Source organism: Hemitrygon akajei, chromosome 12 (genome assembly GCF_048418815.1).
Source record: "Hemitrygon akajei chromosome 12, sHemAka1.3, whole genome shotgun sequence".
Lineage (NCBI taxonomy): Eukaryota > Metazoa > Chordata > Chondrichthyes > Myliobatiformes > Dasyatidae > Hemitrygon > Hemitrygon akajei.
This window is the reverse complement of record NC_133135.1, coordinates 12,705,423-12,724,688: the sequence shown is the minus strand read 5'-3', so window position 1 is coordinate 12,724,688 and position 19,266 is coordinate 12,705,423. Positions and strand designations below refer to the sequence as shown.

The 19,266-nt window shown below is 43.7% G+C and overlaps 1 protein-coding gene across 5 annotated transcripts in view; it reads left to right on the top strand.

Moving 5' to 3' along the window:
- Positions 1-15,290, top strand: part of dnajb4 (DnaJ heat shock protein family (Hsp40) member B4) — a 28,770-nt gene extending 13,480 nt beyond the window's left edge. Inside the window, exons 1-4 of one of the 5 annotated variants that reach the window (XM_073062577.1) lie at positions 1,751-1,810; positions 1,909-2,083; positions 4,715-5,295; positions 13,240-15,290. In XM_073062577.1, the coding sequence (XP_072918678.1) occupies positions 4,831-5,295; positions 13,240-13,473 (699 nt within the window). In that variant the 5' untranslated portion in view covers positions 1,751-1,810; positions 1,909-2,083; positions 4,715-4,830 and the 3' untranslated portion in view covers positions 13,474-15,290. Of the gene's footprint in view, positions 1-1,663; positions 2,084-4,714; positions 5,296-13,239 lie in introns of those variants that run through there. The other 4 variants (XM_073062574.1, XM_073062573.1, XM_073062576.1 and 1 more) reach the window with 4 other exon arrangements.
- The last annotated feature ends 3,976 nt before the right edge of the window (positions 15,291-19,266 follow it).

The following is a 19,266-nucleotide window of genomic DNA, read 5'->3' as shown; positions in this document are numbered from 1 at the left end:
CCATCTAGTTTGCTCCCCATTGTATCACAACTGGGTTAATAAAGTTTCTTTTCCAGGCAGGGAGAACTAAAAAAAAAGCAGAGGGCATAGCTTTAAGTTGATAAGTGAAATATTTAAGAGACCTGTGGGGCAACTTCACACAGATGATAGAATGAGCTGCCAGAGGTGGTTGAGGAAGGTACAGTAACATTCAAAAGACATTTAGATAAACACAATACTGTACAAAATCTTAGGTACATGCATATAGATTGGGTACTTGGACAAATACTGTATTTGTCAATGTGGAGTGGAGAGTGAGGTTGTAAATCCGGCAGGAGCAACGGATGTTGGGACTGGCAAGGGTGGAGTGTCATGGAGGTGGTGTGGGACAGGTGGCAAAGGAGGAGTGCCTGGGGTGGAGGCTGTGAAACGGGGGCACCTCTTTTTCTCTTATTAGGGAGAGAGCCTGTGGTATGTCGAATACTGAGTGAACAAGTAATCTTTGGGGTACTGCAAGCCTGTGTCTTTATTGATGCTTCACTGCATGCTTGAGTGCTCAGTGGGGGGGGGGGGTGTGCCGATGCTTTTTTTTATGGTGAGGGAGAGGGGATTGTTGTTTTGCTGCTGCTTATGTGTGGGAGGGGGGCTTTGGGGTTCTAACATTTAACTGTCATTCATTCTTGGGGCACTCCTCCGTTTTCGTGGATGTTTGCGAAGAAAAAGAATTTCAGGATGTTCATTGTATACATTTCTCTGACACCTGTTTTTCCCCAGAGTGATGAATCTGTGGAATTCTCTGCCCAGGGAAGCAGTTGAGGCTTCTTCACTACATATATTTAAGACACAGTTAGATAGATTTTTACATAGAGGGGGAATTAAGGGATATGGGGAAAAGGCAGGTGGATGGAGCTGAGTTTAGGGGCAGATCAGCCATGATCTTATTGAATGGCTGGGCAGGCTCGATGGGCTGGATGGCCTACTCCTGCTCCTATTTCTTGTGTTCTTATGAACCTATTGACATGGTGGCAATTCGGGTTCAGATTATCATATGCACCAGAGTGTCATGTAGTGATAGTTCGTGGTTTGCATACGCTTTACAGTCCAGGTGACCCGGGTTCAATTCCCATGGCTGCATGTAAGGGGCTTGTATGTTCTCCCCGCGACTGCGTGGGTTTCCTCATGGGTACACTCCGTTTTCTCCCCCCACAGTCCAAAGACGTACAGGTTGGTTGGTTAATTGATCATTGTAAATTGTCCCACGATCAAACTCAGATTAAAATCAGGGGATGGCTGGGCTGGGCGGCGTAGCCATTCCGCGCAGCATCTCAATAAATTAAAAAAAAAATCCTCAGTCGCTCAAAGAAACGGACAATAGCCTCAGAACCCCGACCGCAAAGAACATCACCAGAAAACGTTGTGTGATCGCACATCTTGTTTCGGAGAGGTTGTGTCTGCTGTCCCAGCAAGAACAAGTTGGCTGTATTTCCAGGACACCCTCGGTTAGCCAAAGGCGCCAATTAAACGCAGGGCTCGCTCTGGTGCCTCCTCGTTCAAATTCAAGATAATTTGACCTTTCCAGGCGCCACCGTTCCTTTTTAGGAGAAAGGCGACCAGGAGGAATGTTAAAAAGTTTGCGTCAGTGTTGTTTGGGTATATGGGAAATGACGTTTGTGGATGTTCTGGAAAGAGCCAGATTTTTTTCCCAGGAGCCGGACGGAATGAGTTTTATATAAAGGCAGTTGCAGGCAGGGCAGGCAGAGTGAGCGAGTGAGTGAGCAGCATCAGGGGAAGCTTATCAGCTCAACGTTGGGTGGCTGTCAGGAGTTATCAGGTAATTAACCCACAGGGAGCCCTTGCCTGCCTTGAAAGGAGACCGCAGTCTTTCTGCGTACAATGGGCAAAGATTATTACAGTATTCTGGGGTTGCAGAGAGGAGCTTCCGACGATGAGATCAAGAAGGCTTATCGCAAGCAAGCTCTGAAATGGCACCCGGATAAGAATAAGTCGCCCAACGCGGAGGACAGGTTCAAAGAGGTAGCAGAAGCCTACGAGGTGTTGAGCGACCCCAAGAAGAGGGAAATCTACGATCAGTTCGGAGAGGAAGGTAAGGGGGAGGAAGCAGGGATCCGGAGATTAGAGACTACCAGAGATTACAGCATAGGGCGGAATTTGAAATGCCGTTGCTGCAGTCGCCGGTTTATATAAGGGAGATGCATGCGGGCAGTATTTAGTGACAGTCCACGTTTTTAAATCAACAGTGATATGATGTCATTCTTTAAACCGCCCGTTGTTCCCGCAATCCGGCGTTTTTAGGCTATTCGCCCATTCCACCTATAACCTCTTAATGTTAGGGGCTTGGAAGTGATCGTGATGATGCGCCTATTTAAAGTAAAACGCTCTGACTTGCGCAAAGTTCAGGAAACACATCGGTGCAAATGGCAATGTGGGAATTTGGTGGTTTCCCTGGGAGTAGGAACGGCAGTGGGTCATTAAACTCTTGGTTTTGTGCTGCATTCCATTACATCATGGCTCCACCTCGCTTCCACTGCCGAGCACCAATCGCCGTATCACCCGTGCCTCTGCAGCTGGTCAGCCGCGACTAGACAGTGCCCGTAGTCACGGGGCATTCCTCGACTGCTTTTGAATTGGATAGGGCCACTGTGTCTCATACCTCAGCAAAAAAATGGCCCGTGGACACGTTCAAACTATTGCCAACTCGTCCCCATGTACTGTGCTGCCTGGTGGGGTCGAACTTCTTAACACCACGGTGCCCTTAAGTAATTTCCCAAAGCGCTTTTGCTAACCAGTTACACACAAAATGAAGGAGGAGCCCAGCAGGTCAGGCAGCATCTACGTTTTGGGCTGAGACCCTTCATCATGATTGAAAAGGAAGGGGGAAGAAGCCAGAATGAGAAGCTGGTGGGGGGGGGTGGTTGAGGGGAGGGGATGGAGTACAAGCTGGAAGGTGATGGATGAAATCAGGTGGGTGGGGGAGGGCTATGAAGTGAGAAGCATATGGAATTACTAAGTGGATAAAGTGAAAGGCAGAAGAAAGAATCAGATAGGAGAACAGAGTGAAACATGGGGATGAGGCAAGGGGAAGGGAAACCAGAGGGGGATAGACAATTGAGGGGGAAGAGAAGGGGTATGAGGCGGAGGCAGAGCCAGAATGCGGGATTTCCTTCTTTAGCTCTGCCAGACTGCCTCAATTAGAGTCATAGAACACTACAGCATAGAAACAGGCCAGTTGGCCCGACTAGTCTGTGCCGAATTATTTATCTGCCTAGTCCCATCGATCTGTACCTGGGCCATAGCTCCCCTTACCCCTCCCATTCATGTATTTATCCAAATTTCTCTTAAGTGTTAAAATCGACCCCACATCCACCATTTCCACTGGCAGCTTGTTCGACACTCCCACCACCCTCTGAGTGTAGAAATTCCCCCCTCATGTTCCCCTTAAACATTTCACCTTTCACCCTTAACCTATTACCTCTATTTCTAGTCATTCTATCACCAAGCACATTTTTCCCTCCCCTCCCCACTTACTGCTTTCCACAGGGATCGCTCCCTACGCGACTCCCTGTCCATTCGCTCCCCCCACATATACCCCTCCTGGCACTTATCCTTGCAAGCAGAACAAGTGCTACACCTGCCCCCCCCCCACTACCATTCAGTGCCCCAAACATTTCTTCCAGCTGAGGTGAAAGTTCACCTGAGAGACTGTTGGGGTCGTCTACCCTATCCAGTGCTCCCGGTGTGGCCTCCTGTATATCAGTGAGCCCCGATGTAGATTGGGGGACCATTTTGCTGAGCACCTACACTTCGTCCGCCAGAAGAAGTGGGATTTCCCAGTGACCACCCATCTTAATTCCACTTCCCATTCCCATTCCAATATGTCTATCCATGGGCTCCTCTACTGTTGCGACGAGGCCACACTCGGGTGAGGAACAACACCTTGTATTCCGTCTGGGCAGCCTCCAACCTGATGGCATGAAAATCAATTTCTCGAACCTCTAGTAATGTCCCCTTTCACTATTTCCCATTCCCTTTTTGCTCTCTCACCATATCTCTTTGCCTGCCCATCGCCTTCCTCTGGTGCTCCTCTCCCCTTTTCTTCCATGGCTTTCTGTCCTCTCCTGTTAGATTCCCCCTTCTCCAGCCCTGTATCTCTTTCACCAATCAACTTCCCAGCTCTTTATTTCACCCACACCACTAGTCACAGGTCTCCAGTCAGAGAGGCAGCCACCTACAACCGCTATGTTGCTTCTCCCGCAAAGCAAATGACTAATCCAATTTACTACCTCATCTTGAATGCCAAGCAATTGAACCTTCTAGACCAACCTCCCACTTGTCAAAGGCCTTGCTAAAGTCCATGTAGACAACACCCCCTGCCTTTGCCTTCATCAACTTTCCTGGTAACTTCCTATAAAAGCCCCATACGATTGATTATTGTGCATATCCTTTGCCTAGCATATGTCTTACCATTCATCAGATTGAAATTGCCATTGGATCTCCCTTATGACAGATGCCTTCAATTAGTTGGAGGTGGTGAGTGGCGGGGAAATGAATGGAGGGAAATGGTTTGGGTTGGAAGGGAAAGCTCCATGATTAATGATGAGTTGGGTTAAGGGAGTAAGGAGAATTTGAATTGCAATTGTATCAGCTTGTAAGTCTTTGCACACTGTTTAGGCACGGCCATAGGCAGACAAAGTAAATATTGTTTTCTTTATTACAGGTTTGAAAGGAGGAACTGGTGGGAGTGATGAGCAGGGAGGAACATTCCGGTACACTTTCCATGGAGACCCTCATGCCACCTTTGCTGCATTCTTCAATGGTGTCAATCCCTTCGAGATGTTCTTTGGAAGGAGGATGGCAAATGGCCAACATGAAGAAGCTATGGACGTGGACTCTGACCTTTTCAGCCACTTTGGAGGCTTCAGCATGAATAACTTCCCCAGGGAACGGCACAGAGGAGGGATGATGGGACAGATGCATCGCAAACAGGACCCCCCCATCATCCATGAGCTCCGAGTGTCCTTGGAGGAGATCTACAATGGCTCCACTAAGAGGATGAAGATTTCCAGGAAGCGATTGAACCCTGATGGCCGGAGCCTCAGGATGGAGGACAAAATACTGACTATTGAAATCAAAAAGGGCTGGAAGGAGGGAACTAAGATCACATTCCCAAAGGAAGGCGATGAAATGCCCAACACGATTCCAGCAGACGTAGTTTTTGTACTGAAGGATAAGCCTCATCCCCACTTCAAGAGGGATGGATCAAATATTGTCTATCACGCTCGAGTCAACTTGCGGGAGGTATGTTCTGCTGAGATGTCATTCCTATTTGTAATGTGAGACGGTTTCCTTTTTCTTTCCCCATATGTTGGACGAGTTGCACTTAAGCATTTCCTTCCAGCTCTTCCATGTGTCCAAGAATACTGAGCTCTGCCAGTTCTTGTTTCTAGCACATTCCCTTCTTTTCCCTTTCAACCTGAGCTTCAGAATTCTCCTTGAAACTCCTTAACTCTCCTTTTAAGAGCTTAAATAAAATTACCCTTTTTTTAGCTTTCATACCCACTCTCAAAATTAATTCAAGTGCTTCAACTCAGATATTAAAATAGTTCATATTCTTGACATTTTACGCTGCATGAATGCAAAATGGTATTTCTGTAAAAGCTGTTTGAAAGTCGTGGAGGTTCAGGTGACTGCAGATTCTGGAATCTGGAGCAAAAAGTAATTAGCTGTCGGAACTTGATAAGTCAGGCAGCATCTGTAGAGGGAAATGGACAGTTGATGTTTTGGGTTAAAGCTCTTCCTTTGTACCCAGAATGCTGGCTGTTTATTTCTCTCTATAGGTGCTTCCTGACTCACTGAGTTCCTCCAACATTTATTTATTGCAAGTCCTCTTTGACAGATTGGCCTGATAAAGTATTTAGCAAGGGCAGTAATATAATGACCATCTGTGAATGCTGCCCTTTCCTCACCACCACCCTCACCTCTCCAAACAAAAGTAGTAGTTTGGGCTTAATGAAAATCCCCAAGTGAAGTTTTGATAGTCAAAGGCATGTTTATGGTGAGGAAAGAGCAGCCCTCACAGATAGTCATGATATCACTGCCCTTTGCTAAATTCCTTATCGGGACTCTCAGTCCAGGAGGACTTGAAATAAGCAAATGCTGGAGGAACTCAGCAAGTTGTAAAGAAAATGGCCTTCATAAATCAATGTATTGAGTACAGGAGATGGGATGTTATGTTGAAGTTGTATAAGACATTGGTGAGGCCTAATTTGGAGTATTGTGTACAGTTTTGGTCACCTACCAACAGAAAGGATGAAAGAGTACAGATGAAATTTACAAGGATGTTGCCTGGTCTGGAAGATCTAAGTTATAAGTAAAGATAGATTAGGTTAGTACTATTCCTTGGAATGTATAGTATTGAGAGGAGGTTTGATGGAGGAATGGGGTTTATGCAAGCAGGCTTTTTCCACTGAGGGCAGGTGGGATTACAATAAGAGGTCATAGGTTCAGGGTGAAAGGTGAGAAGCTTAAGGGGAGCATGAGGGGAAACTTCTTCATTCAGAGTGTTGTGAGAGTGTAGAATGAGCTGCCAGCACAAATTCAGATAGGTACAAGGATGGTAGGAGTGTGGTGGGCTATGGTCCTGGTGCAGGTTGATGGGAATAGGCAGTTTAAATGGTTCGGCAATGGGCTGAAGGACAATGTTTCTGTGCTGTACTTTTCTATGACCCTCTGACTCTGAGTCAGGCAGCAGCTTTGCAGGGGCATGTTTCAGGTCCATAAGACCACAAGACATTAAGCTGTTCAGTCCATCGAGTCTGCTCTGCCATTTCATTGCGGCCGAGTTACAATCCCTCTCAATCTCATTCTCTGCAACCTTTGACATCCTGACTAATCGAGAACCTATCAATCTCGGCTTTAAATTCACACAGTGATTTGGCCTCCACAGCTGTCTGTGGCCAAATACAGTTGGTTTTCAGAAGCTATAAATAAAGCCATCTGATTTTCAGAATTGTCTTTTTTTTTAAATTTCGAGTTCATCCAATGTAGTAATAGTTACACCCTACTCCTAGCAAAAAGGTTACAGGGATTAGAATATCATGAGGCTGAATGCTGAACTGTGCCAAGCTGGAAATTACATAAAGTTAGGTAGAGAGCTGAGGTGTAGTTTTTCCAGTTGGTTTCAGGGGGAGGTGATGGGATCTCTCGCATGAATTTAACATGTAAAGGAGAATTCATGCCAAAAATATATAGGTTTAAAAAAAAATGCAATGTCAACATTGGACTGCATTCCCCCTGGATCCCCTTCTCCTCCCCTTTCTCCTGTGGTCCACTCTCCTCCCCTTTCTCCTGTGGTCCACTCTCCTCCCCTGTCAGATTCTTTCTTCTCCAGTCCTTTACCTTTCCTACCCACTTGGTTTTACCTATCACCTTCCAGCTAGCCTCCTTCCCCTCCTCCCAGCTTTTTTAGTCTGGTGTCTTCCCCCTTCTTTCTCAGTCCTGAAGAAACATTTTGGCCCATAACATTGACTGTTCATTCATTTCCATAGATGCTGCCATAAAAATCACAGATTATTTGATCTTGGTGTCAGGTCCACTTTCCTGCCTATGCAGTCATGAACCTGGACCTCCCATAGACTAAAATTTGGTCTATCTCATCCTTAGTTTTAGTTTTAGCCACTGCTTAGCTAACACTTCCTCTGTCCCCACCTTTTTATTCTGGTGTCTTCCCCCTTCCTTTCCAGTCCTGAAGAAGAGTCTCAGCCCGAAACGTCGACTGTTTATTCATTTCCATAGACACTGCCTGACCTGCTGAGTTCCTCCAGCATTTTGTGCGTCTGTTGCAAAGCATTAACAATGTGATGTACACAAAAGTAAATAATTTTCTTTTGAAAAGAAGATCTTATAGGAATTTTAAAAGGATTTTCTAAGTATTGAGATACAGCAAGGTTAGAGGAACTTCCAGCCCAACTAGCCCACAGTGACAAGTGACACCCATGTGACTAACTAAGCTGCTAACTCATACACTTTTGGAACGTGGGAGGAAAGCAGAGCACCCTGAGGAAATCCACATGGTCAGGGAAGAACGTAGAAACTCCTTACAGACAGGTGGGAATTGAAGCTAGGTCACTGGCCCTGTAAACTTTAGGCTAACCACTATTCTGCTGTGCTGCCCTTTATTTTATTGTCTGTAGTCACAACTATAATACAGGAGCCAATCTGCATGCAGATTGATCCCACAATGCGATATTAACTAAATAATTCATTTGATGCAGTTGGTTTAGAAATAATTATCGGCCGGGGAGATTGTAACACATTGCTGCGAATCCTGAGAGATTTGAAACTGAGAATGGATTATAAATGCAGAAAATATTTATAATGTTATCTTTATTAGTGTGCAGAAGTGTTTCCCTTAGATGAAGGAAGCGCTTATTTGGGTATAGTTTGAAATGTCATTCAATCATGGCTGAGTTATTTTTCCTATCACGCAGCGATGTCATCTGAAAAGAGATTAAAAGTTGTGAAACATGGGGCACATATGAACATCAGCTTTATAAACCATTAGACCATAAGACATAGGCCATTTGATCATGGCTGATTTATTATCCCTCTCAACCTCATTCTCCTGCCTTCTTCCCGTAACCTTGGACGCCCTTAAAAACCAAGAACCCATCAACCTCCATTTAAAATATACCCAATGACTTGGCCTCCACTGTCGTCTGTGGTTACAAATTCCACATCTTTGTCACAAAGTGTATGAACCTATGAGAATTGTACACAACGGTTTAGAAGTCATTGGTTGTGTTTTAGCTGTGGTCTTGTATCCAGAGTTGGCAATTACACTTCAGAATTAGAATAGAATCTGATTTATCATCCATGATGTATGCCATAAAATTTATTGCAGCAGTACTCTTAAGTTACAATAAGAAATATATAAATAAATAGTGCGACAAGAGGGCAAAATAGTGGAGAGAACAAAATACTGTAGGGAGAATGTCAAGATTTAATAAGGGTACAGTGGAAATGTAACTAAACTGGTACCAAGACTAAGGGAGTTTAATGTGGAGAGATTGGAGAAAATGTCATAGTGCTCTTCGGCACAAAGAAAATTGTGAAGATGCTTGATCGAATCGTTTAGAAATTATGTAGGGTCCGCGGGAAATTCAAAGGTGGCACAATTTTCATTGGGTCAGAAGCCTAAAGATTTAACATCTTTGTCAAAACAATAACAGTGAAGAGTAGAGAATGGTTGCTTGTGTAGTGATATGTTAAAGTCTGAAATGTACTGCCTGTAAGGGGGAGGACGTAGATTCTTAGTGACTTTCCAAAACAATTGGATAAATGCTTTGAGGAGGAAGAAAATTACAGAGCAGTGGGTAAAGAGCAGGGAAGTGCCACTAATTGTCTTGTAGAGTTTCTGACATATCAGTTTGACTAACCCTCTGTACTGCATCATGTCTCAGACTTCACTACAATAAAATAGATTCATCAAATTTATTTGATGGCAGGTTTGGGGAGTTACAGTAAATACAGCTGCACCAGTTCTGCATGGACAAATATATCTTCTCTGTCAGCGTGATAGAAACAGAATTGCCCAGCCAGGTTGTCAACAGAAGCAAAGACAAATCTTTGGGAGTTCTCTTCCACAGATGCTGCTTAGGTCAGGCAGCACTGGTAGAAAGTTAAGTAGCCAATGTTTTGGGTCTTGCAATGCCATGTAATTAAATGCTAAATTATCTGCCCTGTATGTTGCATACAGTGGGAAAGGCCTTTACCCTGTTTAATTGTTCCAATGTCCTGTTAAGATAGTTTCCTTGCTGAATGATTGCAGAACTGGGTTCCCCTATACCTCGTTTATGATCTTGCACCATACTGTCTGCCTGTACTGAACTTTCTCTGTATTCTGCACTGTTATTATCCTTTACCTCAGTGCTCAGTTGTAAAGTAGTTGATCTATAATGACGGTGTGCAACGCCAGCTTTTCATTGCACCCCAGTACACATGGCAATAATAAAGATTTACCCCACAATCAGCTAAAAGAAATGACGCCTCAGGATTATGAACAGTCAGTTCACTACTAACTCTATGCTAAATGGTGGGTATAGCTGCAGTGACATTATATTGCTCTTGGCTAACTAAAGCCATTCCCTACTGTGAACACGTCAGTCAAATCGCAGCTTAACTTTCCCTGCTCAAAGGAGAATGACGGCTTCTCAATTTCACTGAGGCCAAACGTACAAAGATTCCTCTCCAAGTCTCTTTATATTTAGCAACTTGCCTCCGAGTGATCCACCCAGTGGCAACTTCCAGAAGCTACTGGAAAAAAATCCTTGTTAATCACACAGGATCAGCTCCACTGCCCAAAATATTTGGAGATTCACCTGTGAAATTTTGCCCTGGAGGAGCCAGGAGCAAAAACAACAAATTGTCTAAATGAAGGCTCTCAGGCAGAATCGTCAACAATCCATTTCCCTCCACAGGAGTTGCCTGATCTGCTGAGTTCCTCCAGCAGCACAGCCTCAGAATATAAGAATGTCCCTTGAGAACCAAGATGAGGAGGAATTTCTTTAGCCAGAGGGTGTGAATCTGTGGAATTCATTGCCACAGGCGGCTGTGGAGGCCAAGTGACGGAGTATATTTAAAGCAGATGTTGATAAGTTTTTGATTAGCAAGGATGTCAAGATGTTATGGCGAGAAGGCAGGAGAATGGAGTTGAGAGGGATAATAAATCAAACATGATGGAATGGCGGAGCAGACTCGATGGACCAAATGGCCTAATTCTGCTTTGATGTTGAATGGTCAGCTCTTTTTTTTGACTCCAGATTCCAGTATTTGTGTCAAGTTAGTTCAATTAAGCTCATCAACCCTACTGGGACAGAGACTGCTAACAGCAACTCACTAGAGTTCTCTGTCCTGGGCTAGTCTATCAAGTTGACCCCAGGCATCATGTGCCTTCTAGGACATGGTCTTTGGAGCTCCTGTAGCCCCATGCCCAACCCTCCTTACACATGCGGGCCTGGGACTGTCCGTGGCAGAGTTCGGTCAACAAGAACCTGTCCCTTATTAATAATACGCAATGCTGGTAACCCTATGCACAGAAATCTTTCTCATCAAGAATAGCTTTTTATAAATAAGGGATGCCCATTTTTATGTTGGCAGTGAGGGTTGTTGATCTACCCAGAGAACTGCAAACTTTGAATGTGTAACTTCAGGACATCTGAGATCGTAAGACACAGAAACAAAATTAGGCCATTCAGTCCATAGAGTCTGCTCCATCATTCCATAACGGCTGATTTATTTCCCTCCTCAACTCCATTCTCCAGCCTTCTATTCTACTTTATTCTATTTAATTATTTTATTTTTAATTAATAACTTAATTTGTTTGTGTATGTAGTGAGCTAGCCTTCTCCCCATAACTGTTAACACTCTCACCAATCAAGAACCTATTAACTTTAAATATACCCATTCGCTTGGCCTCCACAGCTGTCTGTAGCAATGAATTCACCACCCTCTTGCTAAAGCTAAGTAGATTTAACTAAAACGACACACAAAATGCTGGAGAAACTCAGCAGATTAGGCAGCATCTATGAAAATGAATAAACAGCCGACATTTTGTGCTGTGACCCTTCTTTAGGACTGGAAAGGAAGGGGGAAGACACCAGAACAAACAGGTGGAGAGCGGGGAAGCAGTGGCTAAAACTAAAATTAAAGTTGAGATAGACCAATTTTTTTCAGTCTATGGGAGGTCATGGTTCATGGCAGTACAGACAGGAAAGTGGACCTGACACCAAGATCAAAGCATCCATGGTCTTAATGAATGACAGAACTAGCCTGTCTCTATTTCTTATGTAAGGCTCTCTTCTATTTTGTGTTGTAGGAAATACAACACAAGTACAAAGGAGCTGCTCACAGGATTTTAACACTGCTTATGAATATGTATTATAAAGGAGTTTAGTGCCCAATGAAGGGTTTCAACACAGATTGTTGTCAATTTCTCTCTGAGCCGTAAAAATTGCTACAAGTTACAAAATAAATACATTTGTTGTAATTTTTATGTCCTGTGCTGTACTGCTGCTACATAAAAACAAATTTCACAGCGTGTGTCAGTGATAATAAACCGGATTCTGATTCTAATCATGGACATCCCATTGGGTTTGATACCTTGTACTGTGTTTGGCTTCATGGCTACATTGATGTTCCTTGGTGTGGAGAGCAGATGGTAGACAATGTGATAGGTACAAAGGGAACATTCAAAGATGAAAAATAATTTTGTAGTAAAACGTCTCCAGTTGATGAATTTCTTGACTGGAGTATTTATTACTATTTTTAGAGATGCAGTGCAATACAGACTCTTTCAGCCTTTTGAGCCATGCCACCCAGCAACCTCCAATTTAATCCTAGACTAATCATGGGACAATTTACTGATTTACTGATTACCGCACCAATTGGACTGTGGGAGGAAACTGGAATACCTGGAGAAAACCCACACATTCCATGCGGTGGACGTACAAACTCCCTACAGAGGATGCCGGGATTGAACTCTGAACTCCGCTCTAAGCTGTAAAGGAGTCACACTAACTGCTATCCCATTGTGGCATCCAATAAAATGATTGTGTGAAGTGAGTCTCAGTTGATGTTCTTTACACATCTATCATTAGTGTGTTGGCCCTAGGGAAAATATCAACCAGCATCTTGATCATTCAGCAATGATGCCCTAACCTTCCAAAGTTGGTGGGGAAGGAGGCAGCAGACATCGAGATAATCAGATTGAGACTGGAAATGGATCCAGACAGTGCAATAAAGCTGCTAGAATTAGTTTGCTCTGAAATAGCAACAGTCTGTTCAAAGAAACTTTTGTATCTGGGATTCTGGATAAAGGAACTTGTAAACACAAGAGTCTCTGCAGATGCTGGAAATTCAGAGCGACATACATGAAATGCTGAAGGAACTCTGCAGGTCCAGCAGCATCGGTGGAAATTAACAAACAGTTGATGTTTCAGGCCTTTGTCAGGACTGAAAAGGAAGTTACATTTGCTTTTCCACTTTTCCTTTCCAGTCCTGATGAACGATCTCGGCCCAAAACATTGGCTGTTTATTCCCCTCCATAGATGAAGCATCTGTTTCTTTTTCTGCCCATGATCTGGGCGAAGGGTTAATAAGAAGCAAAACTAATTACTTGATACAAACAAAACCTCTTGGTACTATCGATACTCTTTCCAAATAACTATTTCCTTTCCGTTGCAGGCTTTATGTGGTTGTACAATTCACGTGCCCACCATGGAAGGCAGATCCGTCTCGTTAACGACACAGGAGGTGATTAAGCCGGGCGCAAGAAAGAGGATAAGTGGCAAAGGAATGCCGTTCTCGAAAAACCCCAACCAACGAGGTGATCTCATCGTGGAGTTTGAGGTCACCTTCCCAGACTTTATATCCACATCATCCAAAGAGGTGCTGAGGCGACACCTACCCCTGTCGTAGATGGGAGGACTGATTCCGTTTCGCAGTAGTACCACACTCTTATACATAGTGACGTGACTGCTTTGAAGTATTGTACTTGCACACCCTAAGAAGAAGCATCAGTGACTGTTTCAAGAGATTTTTCAAGCAGCAATAACTTTTTGTCATGTTCTTAAAAAGCAAGCTTTTCACTGTGTTCTGTTGGGTGCATATGTGGAACTTTTTGTATGTTTTTTTTATTTAGCAAATTGTGTATGTAGACATGAAGGCTGGCTGATTGAAGCCAGTATCCATTAAAGGACCGTCAGAGAAACAAATTCTAACATGTCAATGTGAATGCTCCATTCAAGAACTTGTTCTCAAGGATGAATTTCCAGGATTTAGAATGCACTATGTGCTATTAGCAACATGCTGTCACTTTATCCACCATATGTGTTTTTTAAAAATCAGTTTGACACTTTCGTAAAGAAACTTACTATAAATCATTTACTATGTCCATCACAATACAATTTGAGCCCTTATTTCTGTACACCAGCTATTTGGACAAATGACATCATGATATTTAATAAGATTAAGGTTCAGATTTATTTAATTGGCTTATTTACCTACTTCCAGTTATGCCACTGGTGCTTTGGGCAGCAATGAATGTCCTTCAGCTTTGGCAGTATTCAAGTCTCCCTTTGTCGTGTCAATAGCTCAGTTTTCACTACTGTCAAATCCCGGGTGGAGAGTCAGGAATACCGTTGCACTCAGATGCAGAAGGATTCTTCATTGCTGTTTCTGTAACAATTTTACTTTACCAGTCAGAGTTGTTAGCCCTGAGGTGAGCCCCCCCCCCCCCCCACCCCACCGGAGGTCTAGTCGGCCTCTACCTTTTGACCCTACCAAGAGCCAAAGCATAAAGCCCTGACTCCAGCCAACATAGCTCTCCGGGTCATTGAGCGCACCAACATCGAAACGCAATGACAAGGTTGTGGTCCTCTTGGAAGAGATTTATTTAAGTATACAGTTCAACCAATTCACCTAAGGATGTGCTGGGGCCAACACCAAGTATCGCCACACATTCTGGCGTCAACGTAGCATGTCCACAATACTCAGCAAAACAACACAGAACACAACAAGCAACAAAACAACAACATTAAAATAAGCCATGTTTTCCTTAACCACACCACCCCACCCACACATGCATGTGGGCAGTTCCCCCAACTCCAGCACAGGACTCCTGGCTTCAACTCTGTATTTCCAATTGACCTTCAGCCTCTGATCTCAGGATCTGGATTAATATTACCGGCAGGGGTATCATGAAATTTGTTGTACTCTGGTATCGACCCCGGACCAGCCGATGATGGGATCTCAAACTCCCAGCTGACTGGACTTTGGGCCCCCGCTCGCAAAGGCCTATCTGAACCTGGGACAGCCCGACACCCATGAATGTCCTTTGACATCTGTCCGAGCCACTGGCTTTCAAGCAGATTGTTATCACATTTCTTTCCACCCACCCACATCCACATTCAAATCTGGAGAGCCCTTTTCCCTGTGATGGACTCTTAACTGGCAGTGCGGTAGTTTATCCTTGTGTGCAGTTCTACTACTGTACCGGCATCTGGGATGTATCACAAGTTAAGGGCTTTGACGTGATTTAATTGTAAGAAGATACAAGAGGTGCACCGGTGCAACATCAGGGTTTAGTTAGCAGTTTTATTTGTAACTTCTCAGTAAATGAAATGGATCTATCAATACTGATATAAATTACTAAGATCTAAAGATAAAGCAGAGTTTTTATTGCATATTGTCTGGAGAAAGTATTACTTTTTATTAATAAATGCAAAACAAAGATAGTTACATAGCTTTCAGTTTCTTGTCTCAATACACTTAGAAGCTACTATGAGATACACATGTACACCTTCTCGTTAATGTGAATATCTCATCAGCCAATCATGTGGCAGCAACTCAATGTATAAAAGCATGCATACATGGTCAAGAGGTTCAGTTGCTGTTCAGCCCAAACATCAGAATGGGGAAGAAATGTGATCGAAGTGACTTTGACTGTGGAATGATTGTTTGTTCAGCTCAGAACATGGAGTTTTTACACACACAACAGTCTCCTGAGCAGTGTTTCCCAATGTCCCCCAGAGCACTTTCACACTTAATGACACCCCCCCTAAAGCACCTTCATACTTGCCAATGCCCCTCTTAGGCACAATATACTTTCCGGTGCCCCCATGGTGTAAAAACATGTCTACCATATGCTAACATGAGAAAAATGATTCTGCTTTAAATTTTTATGTCTTTAAAACTGCCTTACACAGTACCTGTGCACTGTACAACAGCTGTGATATCATTGTGAACCTTGAGCTTGATGGTTTTTAGCAAGAGTCGAAATATCTGGTTCAAGTTGTGACAGCAAAAGCCTTAAGTCCCCACAATGTCCAAGCGGTTTCTGTTTTTTTGTGAGTATGTGGTTCACTGCACTGAAGGTAGAAGGATGGAAATGCAGTGTCCTGCCTTCTCCCCGTATCTCTTCATGCCCTGACCAATCAAGAATCTATCATCCTCTACCTTAAATATACTTGCAGGCTTGGCCTTCACATTTGCCTGTGACAACAAATTCCTCAGTTTCACCACTCTCTGGCTAGAGAAATTCCTCCTCATCTCTATTCTAAAAGGACGCCCCTCTATTCTGAGGCTTTGTCCTCTGGTCTTGGGCTCCACCGCCATAGGAAACATCCTCTCCACATCCATTCTATCAAGGCCTTTCACCATGAGGTCACCCCTCATTCTCCTGAGTTCAAGTGAATAAAAGCCCAGAGCCGTCAAATGCTCTTCCTATGACAAGCCATTAAATTCTGGAATGATTTTTGTGAACCACTTTTGAACCTTCTCCAGTTTTAGCACATCCTTTCGAAGATAAGGGGCCCAAAGCTGCTCATGGTACTCCAAGTGAGGCCTCATTAGTACTTTATAAAGTCTCAACATTACATCCTTGCTTTTATATTCTAGTGCTCTTGAAACGAACGCTAACATTTCATTCAAGAGTCTGATAACAGTGGTGTAGAAGCTGCCTTTGAACCTGGTGTTAAGTGCTTACAGGCTTTTGTATCTACTGTCCATTGGGAGGGGTAAGAACAGAGAGGTCAATAAAGAATCATTATCTGTACATTTGTGTTAGGAATGCCCAACTGAACTAATCCTTTCTGCCTACATAAAGTACTGGAATTGGTTAATTATTGTCACATACTGAGACAGTGAAAAGTTCATCTTGTAGATTGATCATACAGATCAAATCATTGAGGTAGAACGTGGTAAAACCATAACAATGCAGAATAAAGTGTAACAGCTACAGAGAAAGTGCAGTGTAGGTGAAGGAGGAAGTGCAAGATCATAATAAGGTAGATTGTGAGGTCAAGTCCATTTATCTTACGAGAGATCCATAGGCTGACAACAAGTTGTGCCGAACATGTCCCTACCTTAGAAATTACTAGGTTATCCATAAGCCCTCTATTTTTCTAAGCTCCATGTACCTATCCAAAAGTCTCTTAAAATACCCTATTGTATCTGCAACCCCCACTGTTGCTGGCAGCCCATTCCACGCACTCAACACTCTCTACGTAAAAAACTTACCCCTGACATCTCTTCTGTACCTACTTCCAAGCACCTTAAAACTGTGTCCTCTTGTGTGACCCACTTCAGCCCTGGGAAAAAGCCTCTGACTATTCACATGATCAATGTCTCTCATCATCTTATACCCATCTATCGGGTCACCTCTCATCCTCTGCCGCTCCAAGGAGAAAAGGCCAAGTTCACCTCAACCTATTCTCATAAGGCATGCTCCCCAATCCAGGCAACATCCTTGTAAATCTCCTCTGCACCCTTTCTATAGTTTCCACATCCTTCCTGTAGTGAGGTGACCAGAACTGAGCACAGTACTCCAAGTGGGGTCTGACCAGGTTCCTATATAGCTGCAACATTACCTCTTGGCTCCTAAATTCAATCCCACGATTGATGAAGACCAATACGCTGTACGCCTCCTTAACCACAGAGTCAACCTGCGCAGCTGCTTTGAGCGTCCTATGGCCTTGGATCCCAAGATCCCTCTGATCCTCCACACTGCCAAGAGTGTTATCATTAATACTATATTCTGCCATCATATTTGACCTACCAAAATGAACCACTTCACACTTATCTGGGTTGAACTCCATCTGCCACTTCTCAGCTCAGTTTTGCATCCTATCAATGTCCCACTGTAACTTCTGACAGCCCTCCACACTACCCACAACACCCCCAACCTTTGTGTCATCAGCAATTTTTCTAAACGATCCCTTTACTTCCTCATCCATGTCATTTATAAACATCACGAAGAGCAGGGGTCCCAGAACAGGTTCCTGAGGCACACCACTGGTGACCGACCTCCATGCCGAATATGACCCGACTACAACCACTCTTTGCCTTCTGTGGGCAAGCCAATTCTGGATCTACAAAGCAACGTTCCTTTGGATCCCATGCCTCCTTACTTTCTCAATAAGCCTTGCATGGGGTACCTTATCAAATGTCTTGCTGAAATCCATATACACTGCATCTACTGCTCTACCTTCATCAATGTGTTTAGTCATGTCCTCAAAAAATTCAATCAGGCTCATAAGGCATGACCTGCCTTTGACAAAGCCATGCTGACTATTCCTAATCGTATTATGCCTCTCCAAATGTTCATAAATCCTGTCTCTCAGGATCTTTTCCATCAACTTAACAACCACTGACGTAAGACTCACTGGTCTGTAATTTCCTGGGCTACCTCTACTCCCTTTCTTGAATAAGAGAACATCGGCAACCCTCCAATCCTTTGGAACCTCTCCCATCAACATTGATGATGCAAAGATCATTACCAGAGGATCAGCAATTTCTCCCTTGCTTCCCACAGTAACCTGTGATACATCTCATCTGGTCCTGGTGACTATCCAACTTGATGCTTTCCAAAAGCTCCAGCATATTCTCTTTCTTAATGTGTATATGCTCAAGCTTTTCAATCCTCTGTAATTCATCCCTACAATTGCTAAGATCCTTTTCTGTAGTGAATAATGAAACAAAGTATTCATTAAGTATCTCTGCTATCTCTTCTGGTTCCATACACATTTTTGCACTGTCGCACTAGATTGGTCCTATTCTCTCACATCTTATCCTCTTGCTCTTCACATACTTGTAGAATGCCTTGGAGTTTTCCTTAATCCTGCTCACCAAGGCCTTCTCATGGCCCCTTCTGGCTCTCCTAATTTCATTCTTAAGCTCCTTCCTGCTAGCCTTATAATCTTCTAGATCTCTATCATTACCTAGTTTTTTGAACCTTTCGTAAGCTTTTCTTCTTGACTAGATTTTCAACAGCCTTTTTACACCACGGTTCCTGTATCCTACCATCCTTTCCCTATCTCATTGGGACGTTCCTATGCAGAATACCACTCAAATATCCCCTGAACATTTGCCACATTTCTGCCGTGCATTTCCCTGAGAACATCTGTTCCCAATTTGCTTCCAAGTTCCTGCCTGATAGCTTCATATTTCCCCTTACTCCAATTGAACGCTTTCCTAACCTGTCTGTTCCTATCCCTCTCCAATGCTATGGTAAAGGAGATAGAATTGTGATCACTATCTCCAAAATGCTCTCCCACGGAGAGACCTGACACCTGACCAGGTTTATTTTCCAATACCAGATCAAGTACAGCCTCTCCTCTTGTAGGCTTCTGTACATATTGTGTCAGGAAACCTTCCTGAACACACCTAACAAACTTCACCTCATCTAAATCCCTTGCTCTAGGGAGATGCCAA